Here is an 18,742-nt window from a genome sequence, read left to right as displayed (position 1 = left end):
AGCAGTATGCAAATGAGCACAGAAACAAATCACAGCCAAGCAGTGGGCATACTGATTCATCTGATCTGATACTGATAAGGTTTCTGTAGGCTGTAAAATCTGGGTAATCCAGGCTGTTATTAGGGTTCTACAGTATATTCTTCAAGTGAATGGAAACTATTACAAAAATATTTTCGTCACCCGTTAACAAAAACTGTACTGTGATTATGTTAAGCTGGAATATGAACGAAAAATAAATAGCACATCATGGAATAAAACTTTTGATATAATAAATGTTCAGTGCTGCTGACCGGGTTAAAATAAAGAATTGGTCAGAAATTATTTATTTCAGTGTTGAATTCCTTCAGGTTTTTCCCTGCGCTCATTGTTACCATAAAACAGAGGTACCTGAGTATCATCCTTGAGTAAAAGATACCTTACTACAAAACTTACTCCACTACAAGTTAAAAGTCACCAATTCTAATATGACTTGAGTAAAAGTCTTAGAGTATCTGATTTAAACACTTTTTTTTCCATATTGAACATAGGCTCTTAGATGCACTAGTCCTCAACACCAAGACACATGTTAGTGAAAAAGCAAAACAGATGATTTGTGAGTTTGTATTTCCTAAAAGACAAATCAAATTGTACACCTCATCACATAATCAGCATTAACCAAGATCAACATTACAGTCTCTTTAACATGGCAGCATGAAAAGTAAAGCAATCTTTCAAAAAGGTTCTTTAGTTAACAAATAATACATTTACAGTATTATGTCACAAAGTAGAAGAACCATTAGTATTCAATGGACAAATTAAATGAAAATAATTATAGATCATGTAAAAGGAAATATTCAGACCTGACTGCGAATTTGATGCACCCCAGTCTCAGTTTTTGAAATGTATTTATTTATTTATTTTTGACTGAAAAGACTAGCAGTATTAAAAAGACGATCACAGGCAGCAGATGTGGGTATGGGAGTGTTGAGCCTTAATTACATCCTCAATCAAGGTGCAAAATGTAATTGGTAATAATAATTGTCAAGTAAAATATAGTGCATATATCGGATCATATATGTAATGATACTTAATGATACTCAGTAAAACTAAAAAGAAGCCAAAAAATCACTTCAGTACAGTAATGAAATAACTCAAATACTTTACACCAAGCTATAAAATGATACCATTTTAGTTGCAGAAGACTTCCCCAAGCATGGTCATGCAAACACCAATAATAAAGTGTGGGATATTAATGCTATTTTACTCTTATCTTGTCTCACTTGTTAGCTCTAGTATTCAACTATAGAAACAATCATGATCTTGATGATCCACTATAAAAAATAGTGTAATTTTCTTTTTATAATTAATCTGATCACAATTCGTGGTGAAAACAAAAACAAGCATATGGAGGACAAATTGGCAGTGAAACGAAGTGAGCGAATATATGGAGATTTACACCATACTGACAACATCTCCAATATTTCGGTGCTGCAATGCATCTAAAATAACATTCTGCCTATTTTCGGATGCTCATCGGTACATGATGTGATGTCTGTAGCTGTGTACAATCGAGTTGCACAAGCAGCTCTTTGTGCTTTGATTCTCAAAACAAAAGAGTAACAGTAAAGGCCAATAACCCTCCCTGTATATACTCCTCAGCTAGCAAGCTAGTTTAGTTATATTAGTTAAGACCGATAAGAGCATAGTTACATGGTGTGTGTTCTCAGGTTTGGGCAAAGATACATCAAAATGTATTTTAAAATAAAAATGCAAAATCCTTACCTTAAAGTGTATTAAAATAAACTACAAAATACAGCAGCCACACCATGTAGCACAATTAGCTACTGTATATTTGTATTTTAAAAATACTAAAAAAAATACTTTTACAAGGGAGCAAAATGTCTTTGCAAAAATCTGTTCCTTCATCATTTCACTGACTCAGTTGATTGTGTAAACAATGTTTGATAGCAACAGCTTTTCTCTGGCTGAGTCATGCAATAAATCAGACATACACAACTAGTTAACAGATCAAATATTCACATACAATATTCCTGTGATCTCCCAGATGAAGATTACCCAAGTTTTGAAATTAAACAACAGTTTAATGTTGAACAGTTTGTGAAAGACTAATAATTGTATCCTAATTTATTTACTTGGTGGTTGGTAACGAAGGGCTCCTTCACATCAGCAACACCGACTCCATGACAAACAGGTCATTCATAAGAAGACGACTGATGGCACCTGCATTCATAACAACTAGTTTCTAACTAATTCATCATTTGATTGTTAATCATAGATATAATAATATATTTTGTGTCAGGCACATATTTTGTGTCTTTTTTACAGTATTTTAAAGCTACAAAAATACAGAAAATTAAAGCATTTTGATACAAAATATGAGGCAATTTTTATCAAAACCCTATCAAATACAAATGACAAAAACCTATTTTGTATTTGAAATATTATTTAAAATGTATCATAAATACTGTTAATCCCTATGTGTTCTCAGCATGAACTCCTTTTGTGTCATCTGTAGAAGTGCTTCTTAATTTAGAATTGATTTTCATCTTTGTGCCAAGGCATCCTTAAACCCCTTCATGTGTGTCTTTATAGCTTTTGGACCCTCCTGAGTGTGGGAACGGTTTTGTAGAGCCGGGAGAGGAGTGCGACTGTGGGACTCCAGCGGTGAGGTGTTTTACAGGCATTCAGTGACGTGAAAAATAAAAAAGTAATATTTTTTTGACAGGATATCAAAGGATTTGTTTACAAATTGTACAGGAGAAATTTAAAATCAGATAATTTCAGAAAAAAAAAAAAATGTGTATCTTATTCCTGAATATTCTTATTCATATTCAACGTACACACAAGAAGACTAACCAATAAAAACAAAACATTGACTAGGCAGGTCATTCCATGATAGTTAACACTCCAGCTAACTGTTGTACAGAGCTTGGACGTATGCTTCAAGTTTTTGTCTTGTTGTATGGTGAAGTTTGTTACAGTTAGACGCAGTAAGTAAGTGTAAGTGCATGTAAGTGCATGGTGTTTAATTATAGCATGGTACCTATTTTATATCAGTACTTTTTTCACTCTGGAATAAGTCCAAAACAACCCCCAAACCCCTTTAAGATTCCACCTCCATGTTTGACTGTGGCGGTGATGCAGTCTCCTAACATCTGCTCTCCTGTTCTCTGTCCTACATAAGTTCTTTCGTTAGAGTCAAAAAACCTGTCCAAATAACTTTCTTCTTCTAGTATTCACTGTTTAATTTTTTACCTTTTACGTTGTTTGTTGCATATAAACAAAAGGAGCTTAAACGTGTCTAAAAAACCAATAAAAGACTACGTGTTTCCAAACCTTTGACAGGCTCTGTATAGGATAAAAAAAATGAAGTAAGAAGATCTATCAAAGGAGCTATAAGATGGTTCAATTTTTAATGGCATTTGCTTTTAACTCTGTGAAAAACTGTATTAGAGTCAGCACCAAGTGCCTGATAAGTGGAAATTATTCCAACATCTAGACACACAATATTGACTAATTTCAATATTGAGAAATGATGCTTAATGTCTCTTCAGACCTTTTATGAAACAATTAAAGAACTTATTTATACCTTCTTTCTCTGTGTTTCTCTTTCTCCTTCTCTCTCTCTCTCTCTCTCTCTCTCTTTCTCTCTCTCTCTCTCTCTCTCTCTCTCTCTCTCTCATTTTTGCTGCCTTTATAGGAGTGTGCTAGAGAAGGAGAGAACTGCTGTAAGAAGTGTACCCTATCTCAGGGCTCTAAATGCAGCAATGGGCTCTGTTGCAATAACTGTCAGGTACAATATATTTAACATGGAACAACCCGTGTGTAACCTTCTGTATTTATATTTAAAAGAGGCTTGATTTTTTTTGGTTGTATGTGTAGATGGAGTTTATGGGTGTGATCTGCAGAGAGGCTGTCAATGACTGTGATATACCAGAAAACTGCACTGGGAACTCCAGCCAGGTGAGGGCGCTCTGACATCTTTGCAATACTTTCTGAACTATATAGCTTTTTTAAATCACATATGACTTATTTGTTCAGTGTTGCACTGTATTATATACCAAATATAAGGTTTATATATAAATGCATATGTATTGTGTCACCTCAAAGTTTATTATTATTTTATAACCACATATATAGCAAAGTGTTTCTTATTTATTTTATTAAAATAAATGGTGTGCCAATGTCGTATATAGTTACACTTAAGGTTTTGGAATGTCTTACAAATAGCCAGTCCCTCGCTTTAATCTCAGCTTGTTGCCAAGAAATTTTAAAGTTCAGCTTTCTTGTGTTAAATTTGTTTATTATTAGCTTTTTAGAACCTGGTGAACTTGGGTACCTATAGTTTGCCAGACAACATGATAAAGTGCCCTTTAGTCTGCTATTACAGTGAAAGATATGTGATGCAGTGCCCTGTAGTGTTCCCATGCATATGGGAAAGATTGCTGGATTGCCCTCTAGAGTGACCCTCTAGTGGAAAATAAATAATGAAGTCCCTTATATGGTCTTTTTACTTTCAAGTAAACGTAGTGGCTTGCCTTCTATTGTGCAAGTGCGAATGAAGTTCCCTTTGGGTGCATTGAGTGGAAAATATGCAATGCAGTGCCCTATAGGGTTCCTGTACATGCAAGGAAACTTGATGGAGTGCCTTAAAGGGTGCATTTTCAGTGGAAAATAGGAATTTATAGGATTTGCTTAGATTCAAGGAATCTTCAATTATGCAAGGAAGCATGAAAAAGTATAATATAATGTAAATAATGTATTGTTATGCCCTGTAGGTTTTCCCTACATGTGAGGAAGCATGATAAAATGCCCCAAATTGATGCCTTTCTGTACTGTGGATAGGATGTACATGCGAATTAGCTGTTTTGATAGATAGAGCTAATGTGTTAAGAGCATTAGTGTATCCTGGTATATAAAGTCAGAATGACTGTCAGAGCTGCTGTTATAACTATAAATGAATGCATTTTGACCAATCAGATTCAAGGATTCAGCAGCACTGGAATATAAATTGTAATGAATCATCTTCACTGTTAAACTTTACTCTTTTTTCTTTATATGCAGTGTCCTCCAAACGTACACAAAATGGATGGCTACACTTGTGAAAAAGATCAGGTGAATATATATATATTTTTTTATCTATGCTGGGGCTACATCAATGAGAATAGAATTAACCCTGCCGTGTTTTTGCTGTTGCTCTTGTTCCAGGGACGCTGCTTTAATGGCCGATGCAAAACTAAAGACAGGCAATGCAAGTACATCTGGGGAGAAAGTGAGTGCTAAACCGATCAATTCAATCGTATCACCTTTCATTCATTTCCGGTGTTCAGGTTTCAGGAAAGGATCCGTTCGTGTCAGCGTTAATTATAAGGATGGGGTGTGATGTCTTTGCAGAGGCGATGTCTGCAGATAAGTTCTGTTACGAGAAGCTGAACATCGAGGGAACTGAGAAAGGGAACTGCGGGAGGGACAAGGACACCTGGGTCCAGTGTAAAAAGCAGTAAGTGTGAATGTGTGAAGAGGACGTAGTATTGCACTGTGTGTGTTGTGAAACAGATGTGATGAGGATTGCGTGTGTGTGTGTGTGTGTGTGTGTGTGTGTGTGTGTGTGTGTGTGTGTGTGTGTGTCTTTTAGGGATGTGCAGTGTGGATACCTGCTGTGCTCAAACATTTCACCTGCTCCCAGACTGGGAGAGCTGCAGGGTGGCCTGACCTCATTTTCTGTGGCCCAACATAGCGCTTCACTAGACTGCAGGTAAACACAAATATACACACACACACACACACACACACACACACACACACACACACAAACACACACATACAAGCACAAGCACTGCAGATATGCTTGCAAACACACCGATGCATGCACACAGAAGCAGCACACACAAACTCGAGGAATGTTTGACATGCACTCGCAGACACACACACAGAGTGATGTACACACCAGAGAAACATGGATACACACATGGACTGCATGTACAGACATGTATGTACAAACACACACACATACAAACAACACACACATACATGCACATACAAGCCAATTGATTGCAGTTATGCACATACAAAAACTGACACACTCACAGACAAACAAACACACACACACACACACACACACACACACACACACACACACACACACACACAATCTCGGCTTGAGAAAAGAGCTTTTCAAATTATAGTGAACTATAATATTAGAAAAAGAAACACCACATCCAGCTCAGAAACATCTCATCCAGCTCAGAAACATCTCATCCAGCTCAGAAACATCTCATCCAGCTCAGAAACATCTCATTCAGCTCAGAAACATCTCATCCAGCTCAGAAACATCTCATCCAGCTCAGAAACATCTCATTCAGCTCAGAAACATCTCATCCAGCTCAGAAACATCTCATCCAGCTCAGAAACATCTCATCCAGCTCAGAAACATCTCATTTAGCTCAGAAACATCTCATTCAACTCAGAAACATCTCATCCAGCTCAGAAACATCTCATTCAGCTCAGAAACATCTCATTCAGCTCAGAAACATCTCATTCAGCTCAGAAACATCTCATCCAGCTCAGAAACATCTCATCCAGCTCAGAAAGATCTCATCCAGCTCAGAAACATCTCATTTAGCTCAGAAACATCTCATCCAGCTCAGAAACATCTCATCCAGCTCAGAAACATCTCATTCAGCTCAGAAACATCTCATCCAGCTCAGAAACATCTCATCCAGCTCAGAAACATCTCATTTAGCTCAGAAACATCTCATTCAGCTCAGAAACATCTCATCCAGCTCAGAAACATCTCATTCAGCTCAGAAACATCTCATTCAGCTCAGAAACATCTCATTCAGCTCAGAAACATCTCATCCAGCTCAGAAACATCTCATCCAGCTCAGAAACATCTCATTCAGCTCAGAAACATCTCATCCAGCTCAGAAACATTTCATCCGACTTAGGGGTTGATTACTAGTGTGAGAACTGATAAAAAGCTGAACACTGCACTAATGAGTCCTACTTTTCTTGTGTTTGTGTCTCAGTGGAGGACACGTAATGATTGACGGAGACACTGATCTGGGGTATGTGGAAGACGGGACAGCGTGTGGCACCGACCGTGTCTGCTTCAACCACAAATGCCTTCCGGTTCAGGATTTCAACTTCAGCATCTGCCCCGGGACCACTGACAAGGTCATCTGCTCTGGACATGGGGTATGTGTGTAATAAACAACACGTCTTTCTTTCTGTTGATTAACTTGGCTCAATTGTGGAATGTCTGTGAATCATTTTTCTGTTATTACTTACTTGATAGCAAGTATATTTTATTTCTGTCTTGAAGCTATTAAGACCAAAATGCCAAATACCCACTGTTATAAAGCTGGACACTTGAGATTAATATAATTTACTATTACCGGAATTATTACATATCAAATAGGCCAATCAACATATTTTATACATTCATATAAACCTTTAATTTGCCTTTAAGCAAAATCTACTGTCCATGCTGCTGATATAAAAACTGAATCAACACCTTCTGTCTAATATTTTTAAAAAAATTGAGATGAGTCCAAACTCAGTCCGAGTTTATTTCTGTTTTTCTATATTAGACGTTCTGAGATTTTGTGACAATCCAGGATGTGTATGTCTCACTTCTCAGGTGTGCAGCAATGAACTGAAGTGTGTGTGTCACCTGGGATGGGCAGGTGAAGACTGTAACTCCTCATCACCACTCAGCTACCTCGTGGTGAGACCTACAGCTACATCATCAGGTAAATTCAATTTCACTCAGGTCAGTTCATCACAAAAAAAATACAAATTGAAATACATTTGTGCTACTGTCCTTATCTTAATGATTAGCAGCAAGGAAAATATGCTAAATACAAGGCAAAATCATTGGTCATAAAAGGAAGTCCTTTTGCCATCAGAATGTTTTCTTAATGGAAGGTCAGTCATTTTTCATCAATTTTTCATCAGCACCAAATATGTAATCTATATACTGTAGCTTTCTGTGTGTTGATTTGTGCATTTTTGTCTCTTTTTTTTTTTTGTTTGTTTGTTTTTTTTTTTTTTGTGTGTTTTCATATTCCTGATCAGTCGCTGGCATTCACCAGTCACAGACAAAATGTTCCTTTTTTCTTTCCTTTTGTTTTGTAGCTTTGATTTTCACGCACTCATTCTATGTCATCAGGCTCATGTCTTTTGGTGGAGTTACAGTAGAGGTCAGATTTGAGGTTGTTCTTCTTTGGGTGTCGTTCTGTTTCCTCTTTTCCTACCTTATTCACCTCCCCTCTTTCAGCTTGTCAATTGTTTTCTGCTTTTTACAATTAAATGTGTGTGTGTGTTTGTGTGTTTGTGTGTTTGTGTGTGTGTGTGTGTGTGTGTGTGTGTGTGTGTGTGTGTGTGTGTTTGTGGTGGGGGGATATGGTGAATAAAGAATGTTGTTTCCTATTTTCTCCTTGTCTCCACTGTTTTTTTTTTTTTATCATTTATGCATTAATTTGATTGAATGTAAGTGTAATGTAAGTCATGTCATTGACTTTTAAACTGCAATCTAATTCAGTGGCGTCGGGGGGGGGTTGGGTGTTCGACTTGTGGTTAACTGGTTAATAGTGGTGGCTGAGTGGTTAAGGATCTGGAATACTAATTGGAAAATGAGGTGCTCAAGCCGCAGCACCACCAAGCTGCTACTGTACCTTTGGGCCCCTCTGTGCTCCAGGGGGGCTTTATCATGGCTTTGACCCCATCTTCCTAAACAGCTAGTATATGAGGAGAAAGAATTCCACCGTACTGTGATGTGTATGTGACAAGTAATAGCCACTTTCTTATTTGATCTGACGTCTCGTACTCGAATATAAAAAGAGAACCCCTTAGTTTATGTAAAAATACAAAACAGGAAACAAGGCAGCAGATGCGAATAAAGCGATTATAAGTGTAATAACGTAATACTAATATTTTATTAGCAGTGTGTGTGTTCATTAATGCCGTATACATGACTTGTTCGTCTTTTTTCCTCACAGGCATCATCAGTACCAACATCATCATCGGTGCAATTGCAGGATCTATCCTCGTTCTGGCTCTTATACTAGCCATCTCTGCATGGGGCTACAAGTAAGTAAATGCTAAAAATTATGCTAATAATCTGTTATCTCTCTCTATTTTTAAAAAAAGAATCTCTCATGTAGATCGCTTCCTTATCACTAGCACTGCACTACAAAATCATACAATCCAATTGATCTTATGGTATTTTAGAGCGACTTTCAACTGAGCTGTTGATGGTTAAGGGCCTTGCTCATGAACCCAGCAGTGGCTTGGGATTTGAACTCATGACCTTCTGATCTGTTGTGTAATGCATTACAACCCTGAGATACCACCTCCTCTTCATTGTTAAAGCCATTTCATACACATTTATGTATTCTCTTTTTTATGCTTGAAGGTGCACCGAAAGCATTTAATGTGAATGTCGACAGTTACTTCATTTATGTTCATGCAATATTCCTTCCTTAAGTAATTCAAATGAACTGATTGAGATTCATCCCTATTAACTTTAGTCTGAACCTTATTGCATTCACATTGCTAACACAGTCAGACATTAGAAACAAATATTACTAGCACTGCTGACACAAAACAAACAACTATTCTATATTGGTGTTGATTGGTTCTACGAGATGGGCTGCTGAGAGAGGAATAACCCTGATGAAGGACATTTGTTCGATGTACATATGAATACATTTGTTTATATACTGCAATAGCAATATCTTCCTGAACATTAGAGCATGCAAGAGCATTTCAGATCATACAAGCAAAGGGATATTCTGTTTGACTGTTAGCTGTCTAGTATTAACAGTAAATATGATAAACAGTGATAAAAGTAATCAAGTTAGCTCATGTTATCGAAATAAATACATTGGCATAATAACTTAAATGTATTAAGTACCTATCTCAAAATATTTAGCTACATAAGGAATATAAGGAATGAAACATAATCGATGAGAAATCAAGCAGTTAGTTAGCATAAAGTTAATAGTCGCATTTAATATTATACAACACATTATTTAATATAAAATTTGACTTTAATAAAAAAATTATTTTGCTTTTATTTTACTTTTATACTTTTTTAAACAAATTTAATGAATACTTTTTTAAATATTAAAATTATTTGAATAATAATATTTATCTGGATATTGTTTATATATAATTGTATGACCATTATAATCATTTTAAATATTATAGATGTCATATTGAATGATAATTATAATTATATAATATACTTACTTTATAGTTATTCTTAGACCAGTCTCTTGTTCTCTTTATTTAAGTTAATAAAAAAAATAAAAAATAAAATTAAAAAAAAAATAAAAATAAATTATTATTATTATTATTATTATTATTATTATTATTTTATTTATTTATTTATTTATTTTTTTTATTATATAAGGTACTATGTCATGTTACAGAGCAACTGGAAGCACAGACTTCTTTGCCTAACATATTTTTAAAACCTTTGAAGACTCCTTTTGTGTTAGATGTTAGATATGCATGGTTGCAAATTACAATTATTATTATAATTTTTTATCCTTTTTTTGTTTATGTTTCATTACTTATATCAGGATATTTGTGCTATTTTAACTATAGTAAAAAAAATTTAACTTGTGAAACTTTAGACAATTAAAGATAATAGTTATCACTAGTGACTTTTTTAAATAATTATATTAGCTTTAGTGTTGATCATATTGTTATTTTCTCTCATGCAGGAACTACAGGCAGAGGCAATTCGAAGAATCTGAAGTGCATCGAAGATTCTGTCGGTTCGTTCATCGTTTTTTTTTTCCCCCATTGAATTTGTGTGTAAATATCCAGTGTATTATTTTTATATTGTGGTGATCATATATACACTGTATTCTGTGGAAATTGTAACAGTATTAATTCATGCTCATTTTCTTCAGACAAATGCCAGCAGGCGATTACGTTAAGAAGCCTGGAGACGCCGACTCCTTCTACAGCGACGTGCCGCAGGGCGTGAGCTCCAACTCAGGCAGCAGCTCCAAGAAGAGGTCTGCTTACCTGTCTCACCTGCAGATCTACACCTCCATCCCCTCCATCAGCCAAAACATCTCATTATTCGGCTTCAGGTGTGCTCCTGTGCCCATTTTCATCCTTCCCATTCTCATCCTCAGCCTTAGTCCTGAGCTGCACAGAAAATATTTATTGCAGTGTTGTTTACTTTCAAATTTCAAATATTTTTTTTTGTATATTACACATACTGTATGTACTGTATATTACTCGTTCCTCACTTAACCATACAATAAGTAATAAAATGTATACAGAACAGAATAACGTACTTGTTCTATCAGGTAATTGTTAACACAACCTTAATTACTGCCATATATTAAGATAAGCCTTACAAAATTAAATACAGCGTTCGACAAAAATATTTGGACACCTGACTTTTCCAGCAATAAGTGGTTCTTCTCCAAACTGTTACCACAAAGTTGGAGGCATACAATTGCATGGGATCCTTTGAATGTGGTGGAAATAAATTTTCCCTTTATTTAAACAAAGGAGACCCAAACCTGTTCCAGCATTAGAGTTTGCTTTGCATAGTTTGGAGTGGAAGATCTTGAGTGGCCTTCTATAAAGCTCTGACCTTAACTTTCTTTAAACCCTTTGGGGATGAGTTAGATCAACCTGACTGCACCCAGACCTCCTTACTCTACTTCCTTAATGAGCACAAATCTCCAAGATCTAACATCTTCCCAGAAGAGTGGAGTTTATTATAACAGCAAAATAACATATAAACAGCATTAAATGTGGAATGAGGTGTTCCCAAACATTTGTCTATATAGTGTACATAACATTTTTTTAAATAAAGAAATACAGTAATACCTCAGTGATGAGTGCAGAAACTGATGAGTAACAAGCTTTTTTTTTTTACTCAGTACTGTACTGTATAAGGTATAAAGAATGTGCATAAAGGCATTTTAACCACTTAAAGACCCATGATTTAGTTTAAAATCAAAGCACAAAAAAGAACGCTTTGGAGGGCACCCTATGGCACCGTTCTTGAGCTAAAATGAGACACCGCGAGACTGAATTGCTCATAAGTCTCATCGCAAGAGTCGGAGTTTCGAGAATGCGACGAGTGCCGAAACATTTTTCAATCGCTATAAAATGACGAGTACCGGATTTGAAAACAGCTGACTATAGTATTACTGTACTTTGTGAATAGAAATTTCAGGTTTAAAACAGTCTAATATTGTTGGAACACAAATCAGTATCTAATATTGGTGGAACACATACTCGAGTTACTCCTAAAGGTATTTTTTAGCACCATTGCACAATATAAACTAACAGTTAACTGTTTAATCTGTGGCTTATAAAAGCTGTATAAGGAGAAGGAATCTGTGCTGCTCATACTGGGCCTTGTTTCTGTTTGCTTCTAAAACTGCAATGACTCTGTCCTTTCTCTCTGTGTCAGTGTAAGTGTAATAGAACAGGTTGTATCACCTGAATAAAAATGTGGCAAGAGTAAGTAAGTGATCATCTTTCAACACAGCTGGCATTGCTTTCTTTTTCTTTTATCCATGCCTTTTACTGGGTTTGTGGGTGCCTGTCTTCTCTTTCATCCTGCTTTTCAGAGTAATGTAGTGTTTGCCATCCACATATTATTGCCATTCACCCCATTCATTATATCATTGACTCTTCTTCATGTCACACCAGTACCGATGCGTTTGTCTGTCTTTGGGGACTACGATCATGCCAGTGGTGAAGTCTGGTTGAGAAGTTATTACTTGTATTTAGTCTAATTATATCTGTGGGTCTTGCCGCTTTGCTGTGAAGGTCCAACGGTTTGTCCCATTCCTGGAGCGAGAGAATCCCAGATGCCAAACACATTTCTGATATCTGTGAAAATGGACGGCCCAGGAGCAACTCGTGGCAAGGTAACACACAAATATGCAAACGTACATATAGAACACAATTTTTTTCTCAGAAAACAGACTTCTAGCTTCTTCTACATGAAGCAAATGAGGGCTACAGCTATACACCAGGCAAACATGGACCACATGCTATCACTCAGGAATTGTTTAACATTTTTACTAGTGCTTCCAGGTCTAATGCACATTTTGTTGTTTTTCTTTTGTTTTATAGGAAATATTAGTGGCAGCCGGAAGAAGCCGAAAGGAAAGAAGTTCCGTCCTCGATCCAATTCCACAGAGTAAGTCATGAAGTTCAGTCTCCATCTGATATTGACCACCAGTAGTCCAGTAGAAAAACGTTTGATACAAAACACTTTTCTTTTATGTCTGACATAAAAAAAAAAAATGTCTTACACAATTCATCTATATATAAAATACTCATTGACCCAATGCCCGCTGGGGATGGTAAAGTTAAACACCTGCTTCCTCTGGGACATGTGAAGACACCATACCACATCTTTTCAACTGTTCATCATGCTATGTCCTAGGGTAATGCAGCATACCCAGAGAAAAGCGTTGTCATCTACATACACGAGTTCACAGATTCTCACGATTGGTTAGAGTCGCTGTGATTGACAAGGAAGAGAGAGTAGGCAAATCCCTCCCACCCAGAGACCAATTTAATCCTCACTCTGTGGTACCATCCACAGGAGCAAGATTAGGATTTGAACCTAATAATAATAACAATAATAATAATACAAATAATAATAATTAAAAAGTGAATGCATTTTATATACATATACGTATAGCATCATTATCAAACTCAAGGTTGCTTTTCTGACCAAATTATTTATGAAGTATAAAAAATAAATATAGACCCAAATCCGAAATTTACAGCATTTGGTAGATGCCTTTATCCAGAGCAACAATTATACAACTAAGCATCTATGGGGTTAAGGGCCTTGCTCAGGGGCCCAGGAGAGGCAGCTTCCAATGTCTTAACCACTGAGCTACCCTCTCCTAGCAAGTTATATATTCAATTTAATGCATTAATGCTTAATTTAAATGATTGGCAAATGCTTGTTTTTATTTTCATTGTTTTTTTGTTCGATTGAATAAAAAATCATGATGATATATATATATATATATATAATTTTTTTATTTTATTATAATTACTATAACTACTGCTACTTTATGAATGACATCTTCTCTAGCTGCTCTTGGCCAAACGTTTTCACTCTTCCCTCATTCTCTCACTTGCATCGCGGTGGGCCGGCGGGAAAGTGGATGCTGTGCTCTGCTGCTGTTTACCAACTCCTTCTTCCTTTTCTTTCCTCTCACCTGTCTTTCTCCTCCACTCTCTTTCACTTCCTCTCATTCTTTCTGTGTTCATCATCGCTCCCTCCCCCACCTCCTCCTGCAGGTATTTAACCCCTTGCTCCAAAACAGACTATTATGTAACTGAATGGGTGGAAGATGTGAATAAAAACACTGAGGGACCCTATATTAGGTATTACCTCAGACTGCTTCATATTCCTCCCTGTATTCATTTAGATTTTTATTTTTGTACTCAAGGTTTTTTTTTGTTTGTCTTTTTTGTTTTTTTTAAGCTATGCATAGGGTTTCCTTTAAGGGCATCCCTCTGACTATTACATTAATTAAAAACTAAAATGAACATGAAATCAACACATTGTTATTTCAGGGGCTGACCTTATGAAACTCAAAGATGTAAAGGTCATGAGAGTATGTACGCATTCAACAAACCTGTTCTGGCTTTCTGACTGTTAGAAATAGAAACAGGGTTTTTTTTGTACATAGGTTTCCATTTACAGTTGGAGTCACAGTTACAGCATTTGCAGGAAAAAAGTTTATTTATTACTAAATCTACAGCTTCTGCTGTGTTACTAGTTTTGTTGGCCTGTGTGTGTGTGTGTGTGTGTGTGTGTGTGTGTGTGTGTGTGTGTGTGTGTGTGTGTGTGTGTGTGTGTGTGTGTGTGTGTGTGTGTGTGTGTGTGTGTGTGTGTGTGTGTGTGTGTCCAGAAGTGAAATGATCGCACTACTGCATTTTGAATACACTTTGAAATCCACTATTGGACTGCTGTTAGTACATAAAGCTAATAATTTAGTCATTTACTTGCTTGTTTTATAGCTTTTGCAGACATTGGTTGACATTTCTATAGTCAATCTACAAACTGTGCTTATAAACAATTAAACCAGCCCTTAATGTGGATTCCCCTCAGGGAAAATGGTGAGGGCAAGTCAGCAAGGGTGTTTATTGGAACACAGCCCCATTCCAAAAAGCAATAAAAAGTACAGTAGATATTTCATTACTGTGAATTACAGGTTTACTGAAACAGTACATTGTGCTCTCGAAACCGAAATTCAAATCATTAGCTAATGATTTGCTGACGTATTGTTTCAGGTACAGAGAAATTTCTGTTGTTCTATTCAAAGCGAATAGGAATCGCAAATGGGGAAAAATTAGAAAACGGGTTTTGTGGTCCATTTGAAGGACTGTGAAACGTGTTTAGTGTGTGTGCAGATTCTGTACAGTGTATAGTGCTGTTTGGATTTTTTTCTAGATAGTGAGAGATGAGCCAAGCTAGCCTTAATGGACACGTGAGACACAGCATTTATATAAATAAGTACATTCAAGTATAAAAACATTTATTTTAAGAACTCTTCTTTTTCTGAACTTTATCCTTTTTAACACACAAAACACTTTTCGGCTCTTCTGCATGTTTACTGTCCTCCGTGTCCGTCTTGTGTCGTGTTTTTTCCTCGTCTGTGACATTATCCTTCAGCATCACCCCTATTCTGTGTAATCTGTGTTGCTTCACTTTATGCACTTTGTTCTGGGGCATCCTCAGGCACTTTATATTTATAATAATAACAATGCACCTGGTTTTAATGTAATATTCCTTTTTTATATATGTGTATATATAGTATGAGACTATATACATTAACATATTTAATCAACTTTCATTGACTTCTGACCTCTCCCACAATTCAAAAGTGGCATCTTATGACTTGAGACACAATAAAAATGGGACAACGAAGATAATTCTAAAGTTGCATCTATCAATACAGGACGCTGTCTCCTGCCAAGTCCCCAACCTCATCCACGGGCTCAATCGCCTCGAGCCGAAGGTACCCTTACCCGATGCCACCGCTACCGGATGAGGAGAGGAAGGCCAACAGACAGAGTGCGAGGGTGAGACTCTGATCTTGCTTGATTGTGTCTGAATTTTAGGACTGAGATTTTGACCACAAGATGGTGCTATATATTAATACAGTATATCACATTTTTCTAAATACAAGTAATGAAATGCAGCATTTTTCAAAAAATATCAATACTTGAAAGTTGTCAACACAGCTCATGTCTCTGTTTTATAAAATTTTCTAGACAGCTTTACAGAAACAAATAGATTATGAATATACATTTTGAATTCAGTAATTAGTCCCTATAAGTTTATGCAAAGCCAGTGGTGAGGGTCGCAAGTAAAAACTCCCTGAGAGGAAACCTTTAGCAGAAACCTGTGCTCAAGGCAGTTGTAGCCAAATCAAATTATAAAAAAAACTGTTAATATTGATTACAATCAAAATTCAACATTATGGTTCTTGAGTTTTACCCTTTACAGAAATCTAGATGTGTGTCTTTAGACTGTTCATGTGGAACTGGAACTGACTGAGGACATTCACGGCTATAGAAGTCCTAAGAGCCCATGCATTATAATATTTTTTGCTTTCTGTCAGTGATTGTAAACTTACACATAAGTGTCTGACACTAGAGAAGGAGGCTGCTTTTATGCTGAATACAGTACAGAATACAGTGTCAAGTACTGATCAAGAGGAAACAATGTCTGTTATGTCAAGATTGATTAAGAGAAAACAACTTTCGTTATGGTGAGAAAATTGTCATGATCACGAGAAAATTAGGTCCCGTTCACGAGAAAACAAGAAGGAAAAAAATATTATATCGCATGGCATCTTAGGACCTCCAATGATTCAAAATCCACAGTGTTGAAAATGACAAAATAACATCTGACAACTTCAAAATGACAACTAAACTGTGTTGCCATGCATTAAATATTCCAATAATGCAGCTCAGCTATTGCATATTGTACTGTAGACACACAGGGAAACTCTATTTCTTTTATCCTAAATAAGGATTGCTATTTAAAGATGGATATTTGTTTTGGATTGCTTTCATTACCATAAAACAAATACCTTTCATTTACAAATCTAACCTTTTGCTTTGTCATTTTTTGTCTTGCAGCTGTGGGAAACATCAATATAAAGGGGCTCCTTGAGATCACTCTGCAAAATCTCCGTAAGGGACTACACATTCCTCCGCTTTTATACAATGAGAATAAAACAAATTAAAAACAACAACAACAACAACAAAAAAAAAAACTAATGAGTTCAAACAGAAGAATTGAAGTCCTCCAGGATTAGCGGGTCCACCGGAGCACGTTGGGATGAAGAGCACGGCCGTCATCCTCTCATCATTGCAGCCGACCAAAATGAAACAGAGGGACTGGCTTGGGTCAAAGGTCGAAGCCAGGCACTGCTGCAATCAGGTTATCGAAAACGAGGCAGGGGATATCAGACTGGTAATCCCGCCCCTTTTATCTTGCCCCGCCTCCCCTTTCTTGGGCCAAAAAAAAGGCCATTCAACTCCCCTCTCTTCCTCTGCGCCCTTCCTCATCCAGCACCAATAATGTCTTGTGATTGGTGTCCTTGTTGCCATGTTGAGAGAAGGTCATCCAAAACCTGCTGGATGTTAACGTTTTTTCGAAAGCACGTAGAAACTTTCCACTGTATGCATGAGAATACATGTCTATCAAAACCTTGTAGTGCTAAAGATGATGACGAAAATCTAATATTTTAACAGCAGGCTAGGGGACAGCATGTCTCAGAGGGCATTTCTGTAGGCTGGTAAGATTTCATTTTTTTTAGGCTTCTCTAATCACACAGTGTATCAACGCTAAAGCATAGCGAACACCTCCAGCCTTGCCATGTGCGCTCACTTATTTCCCCACGTGTGTAAATATGTATAGCTCGACGACAGTGAAATGCGTGATTGTTTTTTTTTTATGCTTTGCTTTTTCTTATTGCTTTCTTTTTTGGTCACTTGGTAGAACTTAGAAGAAGCATTCACCATTTCTTGTTTGTACGTTCACTTTGAATCGGCTTTACATCAGCCTTTATTGTTAGTCATAGTTTCGATTCATCTGTGTGTATTTCCTGTATTCTTGAACTTTGTTTATTTTGACATATCTGATGCTGTCTGTAACAATAAGGAAGACTCACAGAGCTTGAGTGGACACCGTTGACCTTTGAAGCTAAACAATAGCGGTATATTTGTTCGTTTATTTTTATGACAATACGCGATGTTACGCCGTTGTCTGAAATACATTTACGATCATTTCGGACATTTTATAAGCCTTGAGTGAAGTGTCAAAGGATGTGATGCTAAAAGTCAACCAAGCGCATAGGCTTGTTTATTTGGTTCTCTTTAAATCCTTGAGAAATATTTGGAACAATTTTAAAGCAGCAGGATATAAAATACAGATCATCTACCACCACTTTCGGAAAAAAATATCTTTATTTATTTATTTATTTATTTATTTATTTATTATTGGTGCATCCAAATTGGCTCTTTAGGTTCCTAGTCAGAGATCAAGCAATCGGCCATTTTGCGTGCGATTCAATCCCCAAAATCCATCCAGTGAACAGAAACTTTGCATCCTTTGCATCCCTCTATGCACCGCAACTTTTGCCCACTATACTCCCTTTTCTGAAAAAATGTGTTAAGTAACAAATAAATGACATTCAAA

General features: G+C 36.5%; 1 protein-coding gene across 2 annotated transcripts in view; it reads left to right on the top strand.

The window, feature by feature from the left end:
- Positions 1–18,742, top strand: part of adam22 (ADAM metallopeptidase domain 22) — a 79,394-nt gene extending 60,652 nt beyond the window's left edge. Inside the window, exons 16-31 of one of the 2 annotated variants that reach the window (XM_083530090.1) lie at positions 2,593–2,664; positions 3,701–3,793; positions 3,883–3,963; positions 5,065–5,115; positions 5,209–5,272; positions 5,395–5,500; positions 5,636–5,755; positions 7,029–7,197; positions 7,643–7,754; positions 9,003–9,093; positions 10,737–10,790; positions 10,929–11,036; positions 12,823–12,923; positions 13,132–13,198; positions 15,990–16,113; positions 17,179–18,742. In XM_083530090.1, the coding sequence (XP_083386216.1) occupies positions 2,593–2,664; positions 3,701–3,793; positions 3,883–3,963; positions 5,065–5,115; positions 5,209–5,272; positions 5,395–5,500; positions 5,636–5,755; positions 7,029–7,197; positions 7,643–7,754; positions 9,003–9,093; positions 10,737–10,790; positions 10,929–11,036; positions 12,823–12,923; positions 13,132–13,198; positions 15,990–16,113; positions 17,179–17,199 (1,434 nt within the window). In that variant the 3' untranslated portion in view covers positions 17,200–18,742. Of the gene's footprint in view, positions 1–2,592; positions 2,665–3,700; positions 3,794–3,882; positions 3,964–5,064; positions 5,116–5,208; positions 5,273–5,394; positions 5,501–5,635; positions 5,756–7,028; positions 7,198–7,642; positions 7,755–9,002; positions 9,094–10,736; positions 10,791–10,928; positions 11,115–12,822; positions 12,924–13,131; positions 13,199–15,989; positions 16,114–17,178 lie in introns of both variants that reach the window. The other variant, XM_083530089.1, reaches the window with a different exon arrangement.

The sequence above is a fragment of the Silurus aristotelis genome (genome assembly GCF_946808225.1).
Source record: "Silurus aristotelis genome assembly, chromosome: 25".
Classification (NCBI taxonomy): domain Eukaryota; kingdom Metazoa; phylum Chordata; class Actinopteri; order Siluriformes; family Siluridae; genus Silurus; species Silurus aristotelis.
Note: the sequence above shows the minus strand (reverse complement) of the source record. Positions and strands in the feature narration are given on the sequence as shown.